Here is an 8,692-nt window from a genome sequence, read left to right as displayed (position 1 = left end):
AGAAGAGAAAGACCCAGAACTTCATGTAAGATGGTTATCAGGTAAGTTTTAAAATGAAAAAAAAAAAATTTACATTCAACAGTCTTCAGGTGTCATAAGACAGGAGAGAACAATACATCCTCAAAACAGGAATTTGGGTTATGTTTTTCCCTTATTGGTAATATTTCTGAAGCACACAACTCTGCCTCTCATTTAGTAATTCTTAAGTATTAATAAATCCCCACAAAGATTTTTTGTTAGCTTGGTCTTACAGCAAGGAACATAAAGGCAGAAAGGTTAATACCTTGCATTCTAGAATCACGTAGAGTGCCTAAAAATCCAGCCATTAATTGTTTTTGTCTCTAGCCCATTGAGGAGCAAGTTTCATGTTCACAAAACAAACGAACAGTAAAACCACTACATTTCCATTTCTCAATTCTTAATCACAATAAAAGCTCGTTTGTTTTGCTCCCCTTCAGACCATATCTAGACAACTTTCTTTAGGCATCAGTGTGACTAACCTCCTACAACTCACCACCTGTTCCAACCCATATGCTATGTCTTTATTAGTACGAATAAAATAGTTTGCAAGACTGTGAAGAGATTGAGTTGACAAGAGATCAAAAATAATCAAGCAAAATAACTGAACACACAGGAAGGGCAAAATAGGTTCAGTTGCAGTACCACTTTAAAACAAAAGAGCCTTCATCAGACCACAGCGAGATCACTGTATTCTACAGCATGTTAAGGATCGCCATAAGCTACTCTAGCACGACAGTCAGTGTCTCCCCTTTGCAAAAGGCTAACAAAGGAATACGTAGATCAGATGGTAAATTTGCCATTATATAATTAACCATCAGCCAATAGCTTTAATTGCACAGTTTATTTAGACAAGACAAAAGTTTGCACAGTTTTGTAACAGTATACAGAAATTAAAACATCTGAAATATATTAGGCTTTTTCTCCTGTATATTTAACTTTGTATTTTGTTCTTGGAAAAGTGATTTTTTTCCTTTTCCTTCCTTCAGGATTCCCGTTTCAGTAGTACATAAGCTCCCATTACTGCCAGAAGAGCATACTGCAGAAGAAAAAGAATGAAGACTGATTAAAATTTCTTTTATGAGAAGCTTTGAAATCACAAATTGTTTGAAACATGCCCTCTACACCTCTAGATGAGTACAGTTACTGAGTTGTGTTCCTGTAGAATTGCAGCAGTATTCTGGTGTGATCATAGTCTTTATAAATAGGCATCACAACTGTGTATGCTTAACTCATTACATCCTATACATGGTTTTCAAATGATTAAAAATAGTCAGTTCTACTGGGTAACAGTCAAGCTAAATTAAGAAAGCATAAGAACACTACTTATTTCATATTAGCTAACAACAAAAATTTATTTGCATGTATCATGATTCTTTTCGTATTACCTTTATTTGCTATTTTTTAGTTTTAGATTTAAGTATTCCAAGTGTTTGTATACATACCTTAAATTTTGGATAGTCATTCATTATTATAGTTACCATACCAACATAGGGCAAAAACCTGTAATTGACAAAAAAGACGAATGTAAAATTAACCCTCAAAAATGACATGGACATGTTTCAATGTTACTCGGTCTTGAAAACTTTAGATAATGGATTTCAGAGAAAACAAAAACATTCAGACAGATAACAAAGGTTTTAAAGACAGTATGTACTTGATAATGCAAATTTGGAAGCAAGATTTCTGACTCCCTACTCCTTCCATCATGTAAATCCTTCAACTTGCTGAATATTATTCATAGCATTAAAAGTACACATGCACCCCAAAAATGGCAAGTATCACCAAAATGAGGGGTACTGGCAAAAGCAAGCCTAACATCCTGCAACACATCAGAATCAGTTTTTCAGTTGTTATGAAGGTATAAAAGCCGTATGATCTAAAACAGAAATAATTTTAAGTGAATATGGAACTTAATTTAACATCTAAATTAACATAACAAGCAAATAAATATTATTCCACAAAAGTAGTTTGTACTGTTATGCAAGTTACTATATTTATGACTGCTTATGAAACACTTATATTAGGCAAGAAAATACACAGATGTATAACCTGATACAAAAAGTCCTACTTTCTACTAGGGTTAGGCCCACACTGTTAATCTTTGCCCACTGAATACGGCAGAACACGCATCAAGCTTCTTGTTGCATTAATAACATTCTCCTAGCCCAAATAATGCTCTGCAACAGGCTCTGAGCAAAAGTGACCAAAAGCACAAGTGTGCAAAACCATCATTTACACTTGTCAGTAATGCACACCTGACGTGGGAATTAAGTTTATACATCTCAACATACATACATACACACACACCTGTGCGTGTATATATATATATATATATATGCCTATGTATTGCTTACATAAAAATTTAGATTATTTGAGAAAAGTCTTAAGAGGTTGAATTTTTATCTCAACTGGGGAAAAGGAAACAAGCTCAAACTTTGCATAAGATTCTCATGAGATGTGGAAACATTTCCTAGTAAATTCTAACAATTGCAAGGATAGGTTGGCTAGGTTTTTTTCACTGGTGTGTTAAGTGTGCTGTTTTTCTAAAAAGAAAAAAATATTCCCGGTCCACATTAGTGAGAAGGCTACAGAACACCACTTTGCCAGGTAAATTAGTTTTATTACCATTCTATTTATGAAATTCAATAAATACCACACTACATAGAAGAGTGAAACTGATGTTAAGTTCATTTTTTTTTCTATTTTAGTTATAGAGAACAGACTTTGCATCACTTACCCTCTTGCTCTTCCAACAACATCTTTCTTCTCTAACCAGTTCTGACCTTCTTTGTACAAGCCTCTATCATCAACTTCATTATTATCACCTTTGGTCAGAAATTTGATGTTCCCATTTTCTCTACAAGGCAACGAGGTGATAAAGTAAATACCACTTAATTTAAAAACCACAATTGACATCTACAAAGCACAATGAAACGTACTACAAGATTAGATAACAATGTTTACTTCCAGTCCTGCCTGTCCTGCTTATTTAACAAACACCATTAAATCATTAACATTTTAGACTTTACTGACAGAGTCAACAGATTTTAACAAGAGACGTTTTTCCTAGGCTGTCATCTGATGTAAGCAATTACACAATGAATATGAAAGGATGTTATGATCTGGATATTTTCTGTCCAGAACTGGCACTAATTTCCTTAACAAAATCAGGATATGCCAATCTGGAGGGAAACAAAACAAAACAAAAAATCCTTTCTATTTTCAATAGAACAGAAATTTTAAGCTAAAAATAAAACAGACAAAAAAAACTAGAAACAGTATTTTATTTATCAAAGATCTCAACAGTGCAAAAACTTAAAAGGCTTGTGTTTTTTTCTTTTTATGACAATATGTTGAGTAAGACCCCATGAAGTCATTGCAGAATTAATTTAACTGAATTTCAACCACAAGGTTCGTGAAGCATGAGGCATACCCCCAGATTTTCCTGTAGTAAAGAAAACAGTATAACAGAATGCTCCACGTACTTCTCTTTTATATATTTAACTCCTAGTAATCGCATTTTAATCAAAATAAAGTCCTGTCCTCCTTTTGATGCAAGTAAATACTGAGAACCCCTTAACATAGCTGCAAATCTGCATCAAAATTAAATATTTTGTCAATACTTTGTCACTGCAATACACTTTCAAGTCACTTGCTGTTTAGCTAAACAATATAGCAAGTTCCTGGCAAAACTTCATTTATCTTTGTTATTTGTTAATGGGGCAGACAAGAAATAATACACGTAACAAGCCTTGAAATAACACTGGGTGAACAAAGTTATTATGTGGGGTTTTTACTGCCATGTATGGGGAAAGCAAAGTGATGCGAACAGCTTCAGTAGGTGGCACTGCACTCTTTCCCCCACATGAATAAACGTACGCAGTGCTCAGAGCCTGGCTGCTCCCCTGCAGCCAGAGCTGATGTCCTGACTTCTCCTGGCCATTAGACGGCTCATGCCTTTTGTAGGAATACAGGTATTGAACCCTTCACACAAATCGTTGCCTTTCCTTACTGTTTCAAATGGACAGAGCACCTTACATTTTGTTTTCAACATGATATAATTTAACTGTTGGTGTTAGAAAACTTGTCATGTTTTGCTCCCTTTTAAGCATTATGCACGTGCAGATACGTGCAAGATTTCGGTTTAACACTCCCATTCAAACAAAAGTTAGTAGGTTTCCAGTCTTCAAAATTATTTTTCTCAAAAAGCTGCTAATTGCCAGTAGTGATATCAACAAATAAGGAGTTTTTATGAAGACAAATTAAGTATTAAAAAAAAAAATAATAATAAAAGAGGTAGTTCTTGGATGTAAGTATTTTAAAAAAATTGGGAAAAAATGGGAAAAAAAAATGACGTGTACAGCTTGTGTTTCTGGACTCCTCTTTGGCGTAGGTTTACCTACTTTGAACCTGACCAACTTTGCTGAGGGACAGGAGCCAGAGTCTCAAGAAGCATGCCACAGAACGGGGAGCAGAAGCTGATCACATCCTAGAGACAAGCTGTATCTTACAGCAAATCCTTGCTTGCCTTTTTCACAAAATATTAGGTAATTATAATGTAAGTGAAAATCATGGAGTAGGAAAACTATATTTAGAAACAAAGAAAATGCCAAGTTGCATTACTTTTCATGAATTTTGATTACTCTGTGAACTATTGGAATGTCTCTGCCTTCAACTTTAAAGACAACTATTTCACCGGCTCGGATTGGGTCATCATGGAAATTTGTTAAGAACAACAGGTCTCCCCTGTGAAAAGCTGGTTCCATGCTGCCACTACAAACAAAGAAAAAATATATCAGCATTATGGCAAACAAAGGAAGAAACATGAATACAGAGAGCAGTTAATTCTTACAGATAAACTCACAATTTTAACCGAAATCTGTAGCTTCCACCATTCAGCAACACCATACAGACATTTAACACGCAACTGAAACCTCATCAAGTTCCAAGCTGAGCCAGCCTATAGAAGATGTTCTTACTGCCTCAGCGAAAGAAATAAAACAAATAAGCTCTATAGAAAAGTAACAGTATTGTAGCTATCACGAACGAACAAAATAAGCCATTCTGCTTAAGAAAACCAATCCATTGGCAAAAACCCCAAAAGATGTTTCAGAGCAGCACCAGAAAGACTTCTCTACATTGAGTTGAGCTAACAAGAGCAAAACTTTTAGCTGCACCAACGATTACTACTGATGACCAGAAAAGTCCATGCCTTTTCTCCAAAGCCAGACACAGTAGGTTTTGGTAACATCCTTACAGGTAGGACTCCAGATCCCGTTACCATCTGCTGTAACAGACTTCTTCCATCAAAATGCTGTTATATCCTGCATATGGTCCTTACTAATGCACACTCAATTTCTACAGGGCTGAATCTTCCGTTAACATGTGTTTAAAGTTTGTGAGTTTGTGTATTTGGTCAGTACTCAGGGGCCTCCAGGACTGGGTCTTTACGTACCTGAAGTAAGTTAGCATTGTGGTAAAAGCCATGCAGAAGTGTAAATTATTAAAAAAGCAGCTTTTACTGTAATGCAATTTTAGATGCACAAATGGTAAAAAAGAAACGAACAAATAAACCTGAAAATGTTCAGTGCCTTTAGAAGGTGCAATACGCCTACTGAATTCTTCAGGCAACAGAAGCCTCACAGGATTATGTGTGCTCCTGGTAAAGCAGAACTGGGTGTTGGAATCACAACCCCTCTGTCCAAGGATCACTGTTCCTAGGTAGCAATACAGACAACCAACCTTGAGCTGTTGGTCTGTACGTTACGGGAACAAACCCCGGCTTTCAAAGGTTTCGCTCACTCACTGCTTCCACAGACTTCACCAAATTAGACCGCAACTGCGAGTGGCTTTTGCTCAGCGCCCAAGCACAGACACAGCGGGAAGCGTTTGTGGCCTTCTGCACGGCGACGCCCGGAGCCCCGCGCGTTACCAGAGGCCGCGGGACAAGGCTGGGCACGGCCGGCAGCGCCTCCGCCTCCGCCCGCACCCACCTGAGCACCACCACAATGGGGCTCTCGCTGCCGGTGACGACGATCAGCCCCTTCCAGATCATCAGCGCGGAGGACACGATCATGGCGAAGTTCAGCACCTGGTAGTAGAGCTGCGGAGACAACGGCACGGCTTCAGCGGCGCCCCGGGGCACGGCGCAGCCCCGGCGGGCAGCCAGCCCCACGGCCCCGGGCCGGGACCCGCCCGGCGCCCCCCGCCCCCCGCCGGGCCCCGCCGCCACCCGCCTGCCGCTTGTTCATGCGCCGCAGGTCCCCGAACAGGTCCATGGCGGCCCCGCCGCCCGCCACAACCGCCGCCGCGGCCCCGCGGCACTACCGCCTGCCCCGAGCGAGGGGCTCCCCGGGAGTTGTAGTTCTCCGCCGCCGCCCGCCCCGCTCACGCTCCGTGTGGCCGCCACCGTTTTGGACTACGACTCCCAGCATGCACCGCGCCGCGAGGCCCCCGCGGGCGAGGCCCCTCGCGTCCCGCCGCCGCAGGCGCCCGGCCGGTTTGCTGCCCGGAGGGCTCCCGGCGGGGAGCCGCGGCCCCGCGGCAGCGTGGAGCGACCCGGGCGCGTCTGCAGGGCGGCGGAGCGGTGGCGGCGGCCCGGGAGGCCGGCGCTTTTCGGTCAGGCACGTGCCGGGCAGCTCTCGCTGGAGGCGTGGGCGCGGCTCATTGGCTGGCCCGGCCGGGCGGGGCGGGGCGGGGCGGGGCGGGGCGGGGCGGGGCCGCCGGTGCCGGCAAAGCCGCGGGGCGCGAGCACGCGGGGGGGGTGGGCGGGGCGCTGTGGGGTGAGGAGGCGGCAGCGCCTGGCTGCACCCCGCAGCCCGCACCGGGCAGCCGGCCGCGGGGCGAGAGGCGCCGGGCAGAGACCGTGCATCGCCCGCCCAGCCCGCGCCCCGGAGCCGCGCGGTGAAACCGGGAGCTGGGCATGGCCGCGGAGCGGGGCCGCTGCGCGACCCTCGGGCCACAGGGACCGGCAGCGGGGCGGGCTGTGCCTGGCACTGCCCCGCTGGGCAGGGGCTGCGTGCAGAAGCGGTTACTGAGACAGGCGGGGGGAGGAACCACACAAGAGCAAACCCAGAGGTGGCGAGAAGATTGCCAGATTTTCTCTGTTTAATTAAGATCTGAATTAAAGCACTGTGAGCAGAGCTATTTAATTTTTAAACGACTGATCTGCCCGCTGCAACACTCAATAGGTTCTTGCCTAGCAAAACGTTTCTTTAATACCCCTGGAGCAGGTTTTCATAACGTGATACTTACTTAGACTGATTTAAAAAATAACAACAGAGTTTTTCCGGGTATGAATCTGCTCGGATTTTTATTTTTTTTTAAACAAAGATTTAAAATGGTGATTCAGGCAACGTGATCATAGGTTGCAGTCAACCTAAGGGGGATTAGCAAGTCACAGTCTCTTGCAGGTGATTCTGCTACCCACAAAATCCGTAGCTGCGTATAGTTTTTGGGCATATTCTATGGTGTATTGAGGCCTTTTGCAGAGGTGTCCATATAAGACAGAGGCAGTGAAAGATAAGGTAATAGTTCAGTGAAGCTTTATGAAGAGTTCAAACACCTGTTGGTTACCTTCTGCCCACCATGAAACCATGAGAGTTGTTATTGTGAGGGGGCGGTCGTATGGGTTTGGGGTTTTTCATTTGCTCCTCTAATTAAAAATAGTTAATTACTGATTCTCTTAAAAGAGCTCGTGGTGTCTCACATGTTCTCCTTTTTGAAATGAATCTCTTCATGATGAGTAAACTGTCAGTCACAGCTTCTGACTTGTTGTTAGGTGCGTACTGTGATGATGGTTTATAATCCATGCCTATTTATGAGCCTGTCCTCCTTCTCAATAGCTGACTGCTCCCATAAATGCATTTCCCACAAGACTGATAGTTACACAACTGAGAGATGATGATCACAAAGCTACTAATTAAAATATAACACACAAGCTACTTATGGTCTAGTTGCGTTTCTCTCCCAGAAAATTGTTCCTTTCAAGGAAAGCAAGTCCAAGTTATAATTGTTTACACCAAAAGCATTTGTACCTGGAGTACATCTAAAAATTTCTTTGAATATACATTAATTTTCACTGAGGCAGCAGAATTGAGTTTAGCATCATAAGTCATAGGCAATGAGAAATCATCTGACAGTTAAGTCTATTAAATTTACTGTGTGATTGGAATGAAATCTTTACATTATTTCTTGTGGTTATAGAGGGACTTTTCACTTTAGCTATTAATTCATGGTATTAATGCAGAATATTATATTTGCTTTAAATATATATATATATGTATATATAAGAGCTTTTGTTCCAAAATCCTGTGTACCACTCCCAAATTCCTATTAAAGTGGAATAAACTTAAAGCTTACTTTGCATTTAATTATCTGTTTATATATAATTGTGAGAATTTTGCACTTTTCTGTTACCCATCTCCTCTAAGCAAGTTTAAAACCTTATTTGCAAAGTTACACTGGCTGTGATTTTGAGAGCCATTCAGGTTGGTTAACCACATCTCTTTCAATAAGCTGTTTCAGACTGGTCCAACACCTGAACAGTGCACTGCTGTGATGCATGATTGAAACCTAGCTGGCCAACTGGAGACAAACTGCAATCCTCAAATATTGCTGCTGCAATATGAAAAATGGACTGCACGGATACAAGAAAGCATGGCCAATAAGC

The 8,692-nt window shown here is 41.9% G+C and overlaps 1 protein-coding gene across 3 annotated transcripts; it reads right to left on the bottom strand.

Moving 5' to 3' along the window:
• Positions 1-843: 843 nt before the first annotated feature.
• On the bottom strand, positions 844-6,597 carry SEC11C (SEC11 homolog C, signal peptidase complex subunit). 3 transcript variants are annotated; one of them, XM_068665130.1, is made up of 6 exons: positions 6,349-6,597; positions 6,015-6,124; positions 4,645-4,794; positions 2,759-2,878; positions 1,464-1,521; positions 844-1,057 (listed from the first exon to the last, which is right to left on the bottom strand). In XM_068665130.1, the coding sequence occupies exons 2-6, from the start codon at positions 6,095-6,097 to the stop codon at positions 1,004-1,006; spliced, it is 465 nt and encodes a 154-aa protein (XP_068521231.1). In that variant the 5' UTR covers positions 6,098-6,124; positions 6,349-6,597; the 3' UTR covers positions 844-1,003. The 3 variants fall into 3 exon arrangements, with proteins under 3 accessions (XP_068521231.1, XP_068521232.1, XP_068521229.1); XM_068665131.1 differs by having other exon boundaries at positions 6,413-6,597; XM_068665128.1 differs by having other exon boundaries at positions 6,258-6,400.
• Between the last annotated feature and the right edge of the window lie 2,095 nt (positions 6,598-8,692).

The sequence above is a fragment of the Anas acuta genome, chromosome W, assembly GCF_963932015.1.
Source record: "Anas acuta chromosome W, bAnaAcu1.1, whole genome shotgun sequence".
Taxonomy (NCBI): Eukaryota; Metazoa; Chordata; class Aves; order Anseriformes; family Anatidae; genus Anas; species Anas acuta.
The sequence above is the reverse complement of the archived record's forward strand: the minus strand, read 5'-3'. Positions and strand labels throughout refer to the sequence as shown.